Genomic DNA, 15000 nt, shown 5'->3' with positions numbered 1-15000 from the left:
TGTCTGAGAGGACGTCCTGAAACACTGACTGTCATTAAAGTCACTAACATCAAGTCAGGACTGTTCCCACATAGAGCAGGTCTGGACTGAACTCTGTCATCTACAGAGACCCAACAGTCCTCCATCAGCAGCAGCAGGAAAAACCTGCAGCAGAACCGGACTCTAGGTGGTTCCGTCTGCCTCGACCGGTTGAGTTGAGAGAGAAAGACGGAGGAACACAATAACAACAATAATAACAATAGAAATATGACCAATAATAACGGTAAATGGTAAATGGACTGTACTTGTTTAGAGCCTTTCTAGTCTTCCGACCACTCAAAGCGCTTTTTACACTACGAATCACGTTCACACGCTGAACGGGTACAGCAGCGACCGTGCAGGGTCCCAACCTGCCCATCAGAGGAAACTCACCATTCACACACTGATGGTTCATCAGGAGCAGTTTGGGGTCAAGTGTCTTGCCCAAGGACACATCGGCATGCGGACTGGAGGAGCCGGGAATCGAACCGCCGATCTTCCGATTAGTGGACGACCCGCTCTACCTCCTGAACCACAGCCGTAGTGACAGTAGTAGCAGGACCAGCAGGGGGTCTGTGACCCTGGTCCACAGGAAGCAAAGTTAGTGACATGCATTGATGTTACATGAATGCATACAGATGGAGAGGAGGAGGAGGAGAGAGGAGCCCAGTGCATCATGGGAAGTCCCCCAGCAGTCTAGGCCTATAGCAGCATAACTAAGGGCTGATCCAAGGCGAGTCTGGTCGGCCCTAACTATAAGCTTTATCAAAAAGGAAAGTTTGAAGCCTACTCTTAAACATAGAGAGGGTGTCTGCACCCCGGACTGAATCCGGTAGATGGTTCCATAGAAGAGGAGCCTGATAGCTGAAGGCTCTGCCTCCCATTCTACTTTTAAAGACTGTAGGGACCACCAGTAAGCTGCATACTGGGAGCGCAGTGTTCTAGTGGGATAATACGGTACTATGAGCTCTTCAAGATATGATGGTGTCTGACCATTAAGGGCTTTGTAAGTTAGGAGAAGGATTTTAAATTCTATTCTAGATTTTACAGGAAGCCAATGTAGTGAAGCTAAAATGGGAGAAATGTGGTCTCTTTTTCTAGTTTTAGTCAGAACACGTGCAGCTGCATTCTGGACCAGCTGGAGAGTCTTTAGAGACTTGTTAGAGCAGCCTGATAATAAGGAATTGCAATAATCCAGCCTAGAAGTAACAAATGTGTAGACAGGATGTGTCTGATACGTGATAAAGGAAGTCGTGTTGTCGTTGTTTGTAAATCAAACTTGTATCATTGATTGATTGATTGATCAGCGTCTGTTCTGTCTGTTCTGTCAGTGAGGTCGTTGTGCCGTCCTTCATCGTGGTCGATCTATCCAGTGACAGCTACTTCCTGCCAGCTGGCGACATAGAGACGGAGCGCCACCTGCTGGACTTCCTGGACAAGGTGTTGGACGGCGGCGTGCAGGTGAGTCAGACAGACTGAGAGTGAGACGGGTCGGTTTCTGTCTGTCTGACTCTGTGTTTGTGTTTCAGTCTCAGGGAGGAAACGGAGTCGCTCAGCGGGTCAAACGCTTCGTTTACGACGCCAAAGTCATGCTGACGGTAAGTCCTCATCAGTCTGTCTGTAGTTAGTGTCTCGGTGATCTCTGACCTCTGACCCCTGACCTCTGTCTGTCTGTCTGTCCAGCCGTTGTTCAGCCAGGCTCCTCTGCTCGGCTGTTTCCTGGTCTGCCTCCCGCTCGTCCTCGTCATGGTTACCTGCTACCTGTGCAGTAAAGCCCGGTCCGCCGACACCGACGAGGACGGCGTCGCGCTGTTAGCTCCGTCGGCACAAAGCAGCCGAAAACTGACCGACAAGAAGTCAGACTGAAGAGGGACGAGAGGATCAACACACCTGTGGTTTACCTGCTGTGACCTCACCTGTCTGTCTCCCTTCACAATAAAAGCCTGTTTGTTGTTCTCTGTGTTTGTTGTGAAAGTTTCTCTGAGCTCAACTTAAATCTCACCTGGCCGTACCTGCAGGATTAATGACATCACAGCTAGTCTGGAGCCAATCGGTGTCCAGTATACAGCTGAAGGGACGCACAGCTGCAACGATCAGTCGATTCATTGATTAGTTGCCATCTATGAAATAGATCAGCAACTATTTCAATAATTGATTAATTGTTTGGAGTCATTCTTTAAGAAAAATACTAAAACTCTTCCAGCTTCTCAAATGTGAATATTTAAGCATTAATATTCCAGCAGGAAGAGTTTTAACATTTATACCACAAATCAATCAATAAGTAAATATATAAATTAATAAAAAAGAAAATAAATAAATAAGCGAAGAAGTAAATAACCAAATAAATAAATAAATAAATAAATAAAGCGATGATTTATAAAATGAAGTGCTGTAGGCTTTTATTTTGGAGGATAGCGAGTCAGACCGGATGTTGCGGTGAAGCTGCGGTGCTAACAGCTAACGGCTAACGGCTAACAGACAAACTCCCGGATCGTCCCGGCAGAACCACCGACAGAACCACCGACAGAACCGACTTGTTCTGTTTCTTCTCATGTTGCTGCTCTGCTGAACACGCGTCTGGAAGCTGCTCGTGCACGCGCACAGTCTCCATGGCTACGGAAGAGTTCTACGAGGTGACGCGAGCTAATGCTAACAGGCTAACGGTAGCTAACGGCAGAGTTAACTTTATAAACTTTACGAGCTGAGTCGGTACTGAACTTAATAAAAGTTAAAGTAAGCGGTTCTTTAGTGGCGCGATGACTCGTTTAAGTGAATCCGGGGCTTTCGGCTGAAGAAGTTTGGGCCCAGATAAAAACTACAGGCTGAGTTAGCTTCTGTAACTAGCCGCAGAGTTAGCTCAGAGTTAGCTGAGAGGCTACAGGCTGGAGGATGCTCAGAGTTAAATGTGAGGCAGTTTGTGTTTTTGACGGTTTATAAAACTCTTTACAGCAACAGAAAGTACAAAGAAGCTTTGATCAAACTTTATTGAATTGTAAATGAATCGGTTAGTCTCAGTTTAGTCGGTGAAATGTTAAAATGTTTAATGTGACTAACAACCTCAAACCTTCAGATAGTTTCTTACTTCAGTTACATTTACTGAAAATCAGCTTCACATCTGAGACGAAGCAAAGAAACAATCAATCGATTAGTTGACGATTAATTTCCTTTGGATCAATCAATCGACTAATTGTTGCAGCTCTCCTGAAGACTGTGTTTATTATAAAGTTTATTTTGGCTGAAAATACAGAATGTCATTAAAACATTAATCAATGTTCATCTAGAGGACAAACTCAGTTTCTTCTCTCTTATATTAGAACTGAAGATCTAACATTCGTCACCTGACAGGTTTTATAAACATGTAACAAATAAAATATTCATCCATGATGAATGTTAGTTGCACTTTTATCGGCTGCATTTTGTAATATTTGAATTAAATTTCCAACGTCGACCAGGGCTGTACGTCATGACGATATATATGTGTCATATTACGCTCCATCACACTCTCAACCTTAATATCTGTTATTCCAGGTGACAGATTACTTTCACTGTTAATTAAAATGTGATTATTTGTGTGTATTCTTCAGTGTTGTTTGATGTGCAGCAAAGATCCAACAGTCTGAACCCTCGTTAGTGTTTTGGACGAAGTTATTTAACAGATTTACAATAAAAATCAAAATGATGTAGAAACAAAAAGAAAAAAAATAAACAAAAAGGTTCAAAAACTACCAAACTGTAAGATGTGTGTGAGATTAATCAGTAAATCAGAGAAACGACTGAAGGATGTGATTATTGAAGCAGCTGCACGTTAACATCAACAGTATCTAACGCGGTGTTCCTGCTGCTGGTCCTGCAGGTGGAGCGGATCGTGGATAAGAGGAAGAATAAGAAGGGGCGGGTGGAGTACCTGGTGAGGTGGAGAGGTTACGGTTCAGAGGGGGACACCTGGGAGCCTGAGAGCCACTTGTCCACCTGCATGATCTACGTCCACGACTTCAACCGTCAGTACGCCGAGCACCAGAGAGACAGCACGTTACTGCGCTCCACCCGCAGCTCACCCGGTCACCACTGCAGCCCCGCCCACAGACCGCCATGCAGACCGCTGCCGGGCACCGCAGCTCGCAGCGACATCGGCGGCGGTTTGACGGGAGGCCGGGATCAGTTGAAACACTCTGATCCTCCTCTCAGCCCGGCCCACTCGCCCGCCACCGGACCGATCCGCCAGGCGTCCGGCGGCTCCCAGCAGCCCCCGCTGGCCGACAGGTTCGGCTCCGGCGGTCTGTTGTCGGCGTCTCCGGCCGGCTCGGCCCGGCGGAGCGTGGATCTGTCGAAGACCGGCATCAAGATCCTGGTACCTAAAAGTCCCATGAACAGCCGGCTGGACTCGGAGGAGTCTCCCAGGGAGGCGGCTCACGGCCTGGAGGCCGGAGCGCAGGAGGCTCATCTGGTTCCGCCTGAGGTCGCCCTGCTGGAGAAACCAGGAGTCCAGCTGGGGCCCGGAGAGGAGAGGGCCCGCATGGGGACCAGACCCCGCAGCCAGAACCTGCTGCCCCCGCCCCGGATCCCCATCACCCCTGCTGCCATGCGCTCCCTCAGCGGGACAGGTAAGGGTCAAAGGTCAAACTAGACATCCTAGCAGGACAGGATATACATTAATGCCAGGAAGACGTGTGTCTTATGTAACTCCACTAACCCGGGGCATGATGGGATATATCGTGTGGGTCGGTCTCCTCTGAGCTGCTCGGCGATGATGACATCATCTTGTGTCATGATGTCTGATGATCCGTCTCCTCTCAGGTGGCTCGGCACTGATGGAGGCCGTCGCTGCTAACGGGATGTCTGGTGTGCAGAGTGCCGTCACCGGGGCAACTAGCGTGACGGGGAAACGGCGTCTGGAGGAGCGTTCTGCTTTTGACAAACGTCTGAGGTTCAGTGTTCGGCAAACAGAGAGCGCCTATCGTTACCGTGACATCGTGGTGAAGAAGCAAGACGGCTTCACTCACATCCTGCTGTCCACCAAGAGCTCAGAGAACAACACGCTCAACCCAGAGGTGAGGCCACGCCCCCGCTGTTAGACCACACCCCAAATAAACACAACCCAGAGGTGAGGCCACGCCCTCGCTGTTAGACCACACCCCAAATAAATACAAACCCAGAGGTGAGGCCACGCCCTCGCTGTTAGACCACACCCCAAATAAATACAAACCCAGAGGTGAGGCCACGCCCTCGCTGTTAGACCACACCCCAAATAAATACAAACCCAGAGGTGAGGCCACGCCCTCGCTGTTAGACCACACCCCAAATAAACACAACCCAGAGGTGAGGCCACGCCCTTGCTGTTAGACCACACCCCAAATAAACACAACCCAGAGGTGAGGCCACGCCCCCACCTTTTCACCTGTTAGCTGCTGCTGTGTTGATGCAGGACTGCTGTCATGGTTACCAAGCTGAGCAGCCATGTTGTTCCTCCTCCCTCTCAGGTGATGAAGGAGATCCAGAGCGCCATGGCGACAGCAGCATCAGACGACAGTAAGCTGGTGTTGCTTGGCGCCGTCGGCAGTGTCTTCTGCTGCGGACTTGACTTCCTGTACTTCATCAGACGCCTGACAGACGACAGGAAGAAGGAGAGCATCAAGATGGCTGAAACCATCCGGTAACTAGAGGAGCAAGGTTGCCATGGCAGCCAGATGTGTGATGTCATCTGTAGGCTTGAAGTGTTGATCTCTGACCTCCTGCTCTTCTTCCTCAGGACCTTCGTCAACAGCTTCATCCAGTTCAGGAAGCCGATCGTGGCGGCCGTGAACGGGCCGGCGCTCGGCCTCGGCGCTGCCATCCTGCCGCTCTGCGATGTGGTGTGGGCCAATGAGAAAGCCTGGTTCCAGACGCCGTACACGTCCTACGGACAGACGCCAGACAGCTGCTCATCATTCACCTTCCCCCGAATCATGGGCCTCGCCTCGGTCAGTCAGACATGTCCTGGTCCTAGATGCTCCAGGCTAAGCTAACCTGTTCCAGGCTAAGTTAACCTGTTCCAGGCTAAGCTAACCTGTTCCAGGCTAAGTTAACCTGTTCCAGGCTAAGCTAACCTGTTCCAGGCTAAGTTAAATGTTCCAGGCTAAGTTAACCTGTTCCAGGCTAAGTTAACCTGTTCCAGGCTAAGTTAAACTGTTCCAGGCTAAGTTAACCTGTTCCAGGCTAAGTTAAATGTTCCAGGCTAAGTTAACCTGTTCCAGGCTAAGTTAAATGTTCCAGGCTAAGCTAACCTGTTCCAGGCTAAGTTAAATGCTCCAGGCTAAGCTAACCTGTTCCAGGCTAAGTTAAACTGTTCCAGGCTAAGTTAAACTGTTCCAGGCTAAGTTAAACTGTTCCAGGCTAAGTTAAATGTTCCAGGCTAAGTTAACCTGTTCCAGGCTAAGTTAAATGTTCCAGGCTAAGCTAACCTGTTCCAGGCTAAGTTAAATGCTCCAGGCTAAGCTAACCTGTTCCAGGCTAAGTTAACCTGTTCCAGGCTAAGTTAAACTGTTCCAGGCTAAGTTAAACTGTTCCAGGCTAAGTTAAATGTTCCAGGCTAAGTTAAACTGTTCCAGGCTAAGCTAACCTGTTCCAGGCTAAGCTAACCTGTTCCAGGCTAAGTTAAACTGTTCCAGGCTAAGTTAAACTGTTCCAGGCTAAGTTAAACTGTTCCAGGCTAAGTTAAATGTTCCAGGCTAAGTTAAACTGTTCCAGGCTAAGTTAACCTGTTCCAGGCTAAGCTAACCTGTTCCAGGCTAAGTTAAACTGTTCCAGGCTAAGTTAAATGTTCCAGGCTAAGTTAAATGTTCCAGGCTAAGTTAAATGTTCCAGGCTAAGTTAACCTGTTCCAGGCTAAGCTAACCTGTTCCAGACTAAGTTAAACTGTTCCAGGCTAAGTTAAATGTTCCAGGCTAAGTTAAACTGTTCCAGGCTAAGCTAACCTGTTCCAGGCTAAGCTAACCTGTTCCAGGCTAAGTTAACCTGTTCCAGGCTAAATTAAACTGTTCCAGGCTAAGTTAAATGTTCCAGGCTAAGTTAAACTGTTCCAGGCTAAGTTAAACTGTTCCAGGCTAAATTAATCTGTTCCAGGCTAAATTAATCTGTTCCAGGCTAAGTTAAATGTTCCAGGCTAAGTTAAATGTTCCAGGCTAAGTTAAACTGCTCCAGGCTAAATTAATCTGTTCCAGGCTAAGTTAAACTGTTCCAGGCTAAGTTAAACTGTTCCAGGCTAAGTTAAACTGTTCCAGGCTAACTTAATCTGTTCCAGGCTAAATTAAATGTTCCAGGCTAAGTTAAATGTTCCAGGCTAAGTTAAACTGTTCCAGGCTAAATTAAACTGTTCCAGGCTAAGTTAATCTGTTCCAGGCTAAGTTAAACTGTTCCAGGCTAAGTTAAACTGTTCCAGGCTAAGTTAAATGTTCCAGGCTAAGTTAAACTGTTCCAGGCTAAGTTAAACGTTCCAGGCTAAGTTAAACTGTTCCAGGCTAAATTAAACTGTTCCAGGCTAAGTTAAACGTTCCAGGCTAAGTTAAACGTTCCAGGCTAAGTTAAACTGTTCCAGGCTAAATTAAACTGTTCCAGGCTAAGTTAAATGTTCCAGGCTAAGTTAAATGTTCCAGGCTAAGTTAAACTGTTCCAGGCTAAGTTAACCTGTTCCAGGCTAAGCTAACCTGTTCCAGACTAAGTTAAACTGTTCCAGGCTAAGTTAAATGTTCCAGGCTAAGTTAAACTGTTCCAGGCTAAGTTAAATGTTCCAGGCTAAGTTAAATGTTTCAGGCTAAGTTAAACTGTTCCAGGCTAAGTTAAATGTTTCAGGCTAAGTTAAACTGTTCCAGGCTAAGTTAAATGTTTCAGGCTAAGTTAAACTGTTCCAGGCTAAGTTAAGTGATCCGTTCTGTTCCAGGCTAACGAACTGTTGCTGAGTGGCAGGAAGCTGACGGCTCAGGAGGCATGTTCTAAAGGTTTGGTGTCTCAGGTTCTCTGGCCAGGAACCTTCACACAGGAAGTGATGCTGCGAGTCCGAGAGCTGGTGGCCGTCGACTCGCTGGTCAGTAACTAACTGACTGTATAACTAACTAAGTAACTATAACTAACTGACTGTATAACTAACTAACTATAACTAACTGACTATAACTAAGTAACTATAACTGACTGTATAACTAAGTAACTATAACTGACTGTATAACTAAGTAACTATAACTGACTGTATAACTAAGTAACTATAACTGACTGACTGTATAACTAAGTAACTATAACTAACTGACTGTATAACTAACTATAACTGACTGACTGTATAACTAAGTAACTATAACTGACTGTATAACTAAGTAACTATAACTGACTGACTGTATAACTAAGTAACTATAACTAACTGACTGTATAACTAACTAACTATAACTGACTGACTGTATAACTAAGTAACTATAACTGACTGTATAACTAAGTAACTATAACTGACTGACTGTATAACTAAGTAACTATAACTGACTGACTGTATAACTAAGTAACTATAACTGACTGACTGTATAACTGAATTCAATAACAACTAAAACTAAATAACTAACTGTAACTCAGGAGTTAGTCGTCCTGCATCCTGACTGACCCTCAGAAATAAGATTAAAGTAAACGCTGGTCAGGTGACGCTTTATTTACTGGAAATGTTCAGATTCATTTACAGATATTTAATATAATATTAATATAAATGTTGGAAACATCTGTAGTTTTGTGTCAGATGATTTATCAGCATATCAGGTAGTTTCTTAAAAATACTATCATGAGCAAATTCCCTGTTTACGACTAAACGTTTACATCATCAGTCTCACTTCGTCTGTTTCTCTTCTTCACTGCCTGCTGTGACGGTTCTCCCTCCTGTGGCTGTGGCGGTTCTCCCTCCTGTGACGGTTCTCTTTCCTGTGACGGTTCTCCCTCCTGTGGCCGTGGCGGTTCTCCTTCCTGTGACGGTTCTCCCTCCTGTGGCCGTGGCGGTTCTCCTTCCTGTGACGGTTCTCCTTCCTGTGACTGTTCTCCCTCCTGTGACGGTTCTCTTTCCTGTGACTGTTCTCCCTCCTGTGGCTGTGACGGTTCTCCCTCCTGTGGCTGTGACGGTTCTCCCTCCTGTGACGGTTCTCCCTCCTGTGGCTGTGGCGGTTCTCCTTCCTGTGACGGTTCTCCTTCCTGTGACTGTTCTCCCTCCTGTGACGGTTCTCTTTCCTGTGACTGTTCTCCCTCCTGTGGCTGTGACGGTTCTCCCTCCTGTGGCTGTGACGGTTCTCCCTCCTGTGGCTGTGGTGGTTCTCCTTCCCACGACGGTTCTCCTGTCTGTGATGGCGGCGGTTTCATGTCCGGCTGCAGGTCCTGCAGGAGTCCAAAGCCCTGCTGAGGAACACCAGCCGCAGTGCTCTGCAGCAAACCAACGAGCGCGAGTGTGAAGCCCTGAAGAGAGTCTGGGGCTCCTCGCAGGGAACTGATGCCATCCTGCAGCACCTGCAGAGAGGGGCCCAGCTTTGCTAGGACCGGGACCTGACCAGGGCCTGACCAGGACTTTACCGAACCAGGACTGGACCTGGACCAGAGACTCACCAGATTCTGAACGCAATTCTTCTTTTGTTGTAAAACTTTAAGTTATAAAATCAGTTGGACATTTTGTTGAACCTTCTTCTTCTCTGTTTCCTCCAAAGTCACATGACTCAGACTCAGCTTCAGGTGAGGGCCATGTTAGCCTAGTGTTAGCCTGTTAGCTTGCAGTCAGCTGACAGTGAATTCCACAGAGTTCCATCCCGTTTAGAGAGCTGCCTGTCAGACCAAACTGAGGGCAGGACAACCAGACAGATTAACAAAGAACCTGAACAGATGTGCTGAGGGGTTAAACAGCCCAATAACAGACTGACTGTTTCATACAGTGATGATCCACCATTTAAATCAGACAGTGGTGGAGCTACGCTAGCAGTTTCCCCTTGCTTCCAGTCTTTGTGCTAAGCTAGGCTAACAGTTTCCCCCTGCTTCCAGTCTTTGTGCTAAGCTAGGCTAACAGTTTCCCCCTGCTTGTAGTCTTTGTGCTAAGCTAGGCTAGCAGATTGTGGATGTGTCTGTTCAGAAATGAGGCGGATCAAGTGACTGGAGAAAAGAGAGAAGAAGAGGATTTATAGAAATGAGGGACTGTTCCTTTAAATGGAGGTGACCACTGACCTCCTCCCAGCATTCCCTCTGATTTCTACATGGAAGGAGTAAACAGGAAAAGGCGGAGCAGAGACAGGAAATGAACTTTCACCAGTGGTTCATGAGCAGAAGGTGATCAGGAATCATGTGATCACCTCCTGGTGTCTGAACAGGTGTGTGTAGCCCCTCCTGCAGGTGCAGCAGGTAACGATCAGCTGACTGTATTACTGATCATGCAGTTGTTTGATACTGATGAATTATGGGTAAATATTGACACAATATTAAACAGCTTTCTGATAACTCTTCTGTTTTTTTGACCAAATTTTTATTGATTGAAGAAAGCGAAGTGACATCATCGCTGCAGATAAAGTGAAACAAAACATTTTCACTGTTGCCCAAAATGTTGAATAAAAATCCAGCAAACCAGCTGTTTGTCACAGTCTTGTACAATGTTTAAATAATTATATAATTATAGTTATTAGGCACTCAGATGGTATCAGATCATGAATCATAACTATAATTACATTCTGGTTATTTCAGCAGTTCGTGATGAAAAATAAACGTTTATCAACTCAATGAAACATTTTCTGATCCGAAGAAACGATATAAAAAACATTTTAATCTCAATATGAGAAAATACGACGACTCAACCAAACGACACGTTAAACACCTGACAGTTTCATGTCCTTAGTGACTCCCAACATGAGGTCCGAGGCCTCCGCAGGGACGCCGTGAGGCTGAACAAGAGACCATAAAAGAAATCGAACATCTCAGCCAAAGATTTATTTTCCTCCTGAAGAAACTAAACAACCTCTGAGGTTTATCATTAACTTTGCCTTTCTTCTAAACGACTTGTTTTAAAAAGTGTTTATTTAATCTGATTCAGATTCTGAAACTTCTGAAGCAAAAATAAAATAGCCAACAAAAATCTCAAATGGCCGACAGAAAACGAAACTAAAAATAAAGGTGTTGCAGCATCATGGAGGACAGGGGTCGGCGTGGAGGACAGGGGTCGGCGTGGAGGACAGGTGTGGGGAGCTCCGGTGGCCAGGTGGAGGCGGTAGGTGTGGTCATGGAGGACAGGTGTGGTCATGGCGGACAGGTGTGGTCATGGAGGACAGGTGTGGTCATGGAGGACAGGTGTGGTCATGGCGGACAGGTGTGGTCATGGAGGACAGGTGTGGTCATGGCGGACAGGTGTGGTCATGGAGGACAGGTGTGGGGAGCTCCGGTGGCCAGGTGGAGGCGGTAGGTGTGGTCATGGAGGACAGGTGTGGTCATGGAGGACAGGTGTGGTCATGGCGGACAGGTGTGGTCATGGAGGACAGGTGTGGGGAGCTCCGGTGGCCAGGTGGAGGCGGTAGGTGTGGTCATGGAGGACAGGTGTGGTCATGGCGGACAGGTGTGGTCATGGAGGACAGGTGTGGTCATGGAGGACAGGTGTGGTCATGGCGGACAGGTGTGGTCATGGAGGACAGGTGTGGTCATGGCGGACAGGTGTGGTCATGGAGGACAGGTGTGGTCATGGCGGACAGGTGTGGTCATGGAGGACAGGTGTGGGGAGCTCCGGTGGCCAGGTGGAGGCGGTAGGTGTGGTCATGGAGGACAGGTGTGGTCATGGAGGACAGGTGTGGTCATGGCGGACAGGTGTGGTCATGGAGGACAGGTGTGGGGAGCTCCGGTGGCCAGGTGGAGGCGGTAGGTGTGGTCATGGAGGACAGGTGTGGTCATGGAGGACAGGTGTGGTCATGGCGGACAGGTGTGGTCATGGCGGACAGGTGTGGGGAGCTCCGGTGGCCAGGTGGAGGCGGTAGGTGTGGTCATGGAGGACAGGTGTGGGGAGCTCCGGTGGCCAGGTGGAGGCGGTAGGTGTGGTCATGGAACAGCAGCAGGGTGTAGAAGTTTTCTCCTCCTGTCAGGACGCCGTGCTCGCTGTTGCCCCACGACACTGGACTGTCAGTAAAACCGTGAACTGTCAACGCCACCCAGGGCGCCAGGCGAGGCTGCTCCAGGTAACACCTGCAGGACAGGTGAGGTCACGTTATAGTGTTTTATCGGGGTGATAAGATCCTGCTCACCATCAGAGTGATCAGAGGTGACAGGTGAACTACCTGAGCTCCTGGATGAGGCGGTGGACGTCCTGGGGGAGCAGCAGGCCGCAGACGGAGACGCTCAGCGATCGACTCGCCGTCACCGTCGGTTCAGGACAGACGAGTGATGACAGGAAGCTGCTGGACGAGTTCTCACTGCAATGACACCACAGAAGAAGAATCACATAAGCGGTCTCTCTGACAGGTGTGGCGGCAGGTAAATAGACGTCCTCTCACCAGCCGATATCGGTGTCCACGGCTCCCAGCCACTCCAGGAAGCTGTGCGGGTCACATGACTGCAGGTCAGAGGTCAGCAGGGTGGGGCAGGACAGGTGAGTCAGACTGCGGCTGCTGACCTCAGGTGAGTGCTCTGACCAATCGTAACGAGACAGGAGGGACTGCAGAGCGGCTCCGCCCCCTGCGGGACACACGACGGAGTTGTGGGTAATATGCAGCCTGTGGCAGCAGCAGAGGATCATGGGTAACGCACAGGTAACTCACCTGGATGATGCGACAACAGGAAGTCACTTTGCAGCTGAACGTGTGATGTCAGACCTGTGAGGAGACGCTGGTAGCCCCGCCCACCTGGCGCCATGCTGCTGTCCGTCAGGTCGACAGATACAACTGCAAGTACACACAGTACTACAGTCAGTACTGCAAACATCCACACAGTACTACAGTCAGTACTACAGTCAGTACTACAGTCAGTACTGCAATCATACAGACACAAAAACAAAGTATAGTTGATGTAGTTTTTCAGATGTCTGTCTCTAAACACTACAGTACCCAGAAGTCCCTGCTGCTGTTGCTATGGAGAAGAAAAGCTCAGACCGAATCTGCTGGTTGTTCTGTGGTTGAATCTCGATGGTTTTCCCTCAACTCCCAACAGCTCATAGGAGTCTTTATCCAGAGAGAGAGACAGGCGGCCTGCAGAGAGACAGACAGATACAGAGTGAGACAGGCGGCCTGCAGAGAGACAGACAGATACAGGCGGACGGACGGACGGACAGGCAGACAGACAGCAGGTGTTGTTACCGTTTGGCGTCAAAGCGACGCAGTTCTCTTGATCTATCCTGCTCCTGTACGACAGCCCATACACACTACCTGTAACACACACACACACACACACACACACACAGTCAGGACACACACCTGGACTCTGTTCCAGAAAACAGGTGGTACACGTGTGTACAGGTGAGTCAGGTGTGTACAGGTGTTATGAGTCTGGTGTGTACAGGTGTATACAGGTGTGATGAGTCAGGTGGTACAGGTGTGATAAGTCAGTTGGTACAGGTGAATACAGGTGTGATGAGTCAAGTTATGAGTTAGGTGGTACAGGTATGTACAGGTGTGATGAGTCAGGTGGTACAGGTGTGATAAGTCAGGTGGTACAGGTGAATACAGGTGTGATGAGTCAAGTGGTACAGGTGTTATGAGTCAGGTGGTACAGGAATGATGAGTCAGGTGGTACAGGTATGTACAGGTGTTATGAGTCAGGTGGTACAGGTGAATACAGGTGTGATGAGTCAGGTGGTACAGGTGAGTCAGTTGGTAAAGGTGTGTACAGGTGTTATGAGTCAGGTGGTACAGGTGTGATGAGTCAGGTGGTACAGGTGTGATGAGTCAGGTGGTACAGGTGTTATGAGTCAGGTGGTACAGGTGTTATGAGTCAGGTGGTACAGGTGTGATGAGTCAGGTGGTACAGGTGTTATGAGTCAGGTGGTACAGGAATGATGAGTCAGGTGGTACAGGTATGTACAGGTGTTATGAGTCAGGTGGTACAGGTGAATACAGGTGTGATGAGTCAGGTGGTACAGGTGAATACAGGTGTTATGAGTCAGGTGGTACCCTGGTACACGGCGGTCTCCAGGAACTGTTTGTCCAGTAGTTCATACAGGGGCAGCTTCCTGATCAGGTAGAAACTGCTGAAACTCTTTAATGCTGCGTCCAGGTGAGAGGGGGCGGAGCTACATTCAGGCAGCAGCACAGACACCTGCACAAATAATGCAGGTCAGTTCAGGCCTGACATGTAATGTAAAATGTTTAAAGAAAAGGTTAAAAAACAGGTAGAAATTTTGATCTTCATCGTAAAAAATAAGATGTTTCTGATTGGTGCAGGTGAGATTCTGCCTCAGGTGAGTTTTTATTCTGCTGTCAGAATACAGAAAGTCTCTCAGAGTAAATACATTATTTTCATGTCAACAAAGATGTTAGACCATGGATAGAATCTCGGGATGCACCGATTTATTGTCCGAACATCAATATCGACCGATACCAGCCTTGTTGACCGGCGTCAGCCGATGTTTCTCTTGTGTGTGGCGTCAGTTGTGCTGGTTGGTGATGTTAGTGTGGCTTGTTTTCACATAAAAGTGAAAGAAAACGTCAGCTGTGTGGGAACATTTCACTGTCTTGGAGAAAGATATAAGACATAACTGCTGTTCACCTGAAAGCCCAGAAATACCTGGACACCGGCAGACCTGATCCTTCACAACCACAGAAACACTGAGTTTCTGTTTGTTGGCTGTGGAAGCACTGGGTTAGGGTTTAGGGGTTAGGGTTTAGGGTTTAGGGGTCAGGGATTAGGGGTTAGGATTTAGGGGTCAGGGGTTAAGGTTTAGGGGTTAGGAGTTAGGGTTTAGGGATTAGGGTTTAGGAGTTAAGGTTTAGGGGTCAGAGGATAGGGGTTAGGGGTTAGGACGGTTAGGGTTTAGGGGTCAGGGGATAGGGG

At 48.0% G+C, this 15000-nt stretch overlaps 4 protein-coding genes across 12 annotated transcripts in view; 3 read left to right on the top strand and 1 right to left on the bottom strand.

Annotated features, from left to right (window-relative positions):
• LOC122993928 (protein disulfide-isomerase TMX3-like) overlaps window positions 1–1976 on the top strand; it is a 13584-nt gene extending 11608 nt beyond the window's left edge. Inside the window, exons 14-16 of the mRNA XM_044368381.1 lie at window positions 1350–1479; window positions 1548–1616; window positions 1702–1976. Coding sequence (XP_044224316.1) covers window positions 1350–1479; window positions 1548–1616; window positions 1702–1884 — 382 coding nt within the window. The 3' untranslated portion in view covers window positions 1885–1976. The remainder of the gene's footprint in view (window positions 1–1349; window positions 1480–1547; window positions 1617–1701) is intronic.
• A 428-nt stretch (window positions 1977–2404) lies between these two features.
• On the top strand, window positions 2405–10482 carry cdyl (chromodomain protein, Y-like). 2 transcript variants are annotated; one of them, XM_044368377.1, is made up of 7 exons: window positions 2405–2681; window positions 3872–4619; window positions 4813–5066; window positions 5496–5668; window positions 5765–5975; window positions 7931–8074; window positions 9379–10482. In XM_044368377.1, exons 1-7 carry the CDS (start codon window positions 2628–2630, stop codon window positions 9535–9537), a joined length of 1743 nt encoding a protein of 580 aa, XP_044224312.1. In that variant the 5' UTR covers window positions 2405–2627; the 3' UTR covers window positions 9538–10482. The 2 variants fall into 2 exon arrangements, with proteins under 2 accessions (XP_044224312.1, XP_044224313.1); XM_044368378.1 differs by having other exon boundaries at window positions 2406–2651.
• Window positions 10483–10704: 222 nt separating this feature from the next.
• On the top strand, window positions 10705–12102 carry LOC122993930. Of its 7 annotated transcripts, XR_006406461.1 has the most exons (7): window positions 10705–11210; window positions 11247–11360; window positions 11435–11546; window positions 11585–11791; window positions 11830–11903; window positions 11942–11996; window positions 12052–12102. XR_006406461.1 is itself a non-coding variant. In XM_044368388.1 (6 exons), exons 1-5 carry the CDS (start codon window positions 11162–11164, stop codon window positions 11994–11996), a joined length of 594 nt encoding a protein of 197 aa, XP_044224323.1. In that variant the 5' UTR covers window positions 10705–11161; the 3' UTR covers window positions 12052–12102. The 7 variants fall into 7 exon arrangements, 5 of the variants coding, with proteins under 5 accessions (XP_044224323.1, XP_044224324.1, XP_044224320.1 ...); XR_006406460.1 differs by lacking the exon at window positions 11942–11996 and having other exon boundaries at window positions 11830–11941; window positions 12016–12089; XM_044368388.1 differs by having other exon boundaries at window positions 11266–11360; window positions 11435–11698; window positions 11773–11903.
• rpp40 (ribonuclease P/MRP 40 subunit) overlaps window positions 12003–15000 on the bottom strand; it is a 5092-nt gene continuing 2094 nt past the window's right edge. Inside the window, exons 2-8 of one of the 2 annotated variants that reach the window (XM_044368382.1) lie at window positions 14121–14265; window positions 13308–13376; window positions 13104–13238; window positions 12774–12896; window positions 12510–12690; window positions 12294–12428; window positions 12003–12201 (exon numbers count right to left, since the gene is read on the bottom strand). In XM_044368382.1, the coding sequence (XP_044224317.1) occupies window positions 12003–12201; window positions 12294–12428; window positions 12510–12690; window positions 12774–12896; window positions 13104–13238; window positions 13308–13376; window positions 14121–14265 (987 nt within the window). The remainder of the gene's footprint in view (window positions 12202–12293; window positions 12429–12509; window positions 12691–12773; window positions 12897–13103; window positions 13239–13307; window positions 13377–14120; window positions 14266–15000) is intronic. The other variant, XM_044368383.1, reaches the window with a different exon arrangement.

The sequence above is a fragment of the Thunnus albacares genome, chromosome 12 (genome assembly GCF_914725855.1).
Source record: "Thunnus albacares chromosome 12, fThuAlb1.1, whole genome shotgun sequence".
Taxonomy (NCBI): Eukaryota; Metazoa; Chordata; class Actinopteri; order Scombriformes; family Scombridae; genus Thunnus; species Thunnus albacares.
Note: the sequence above shows the minus strand (reverse complement) of the source record. Positions and strands in the feature narration are given on the sequence as shown.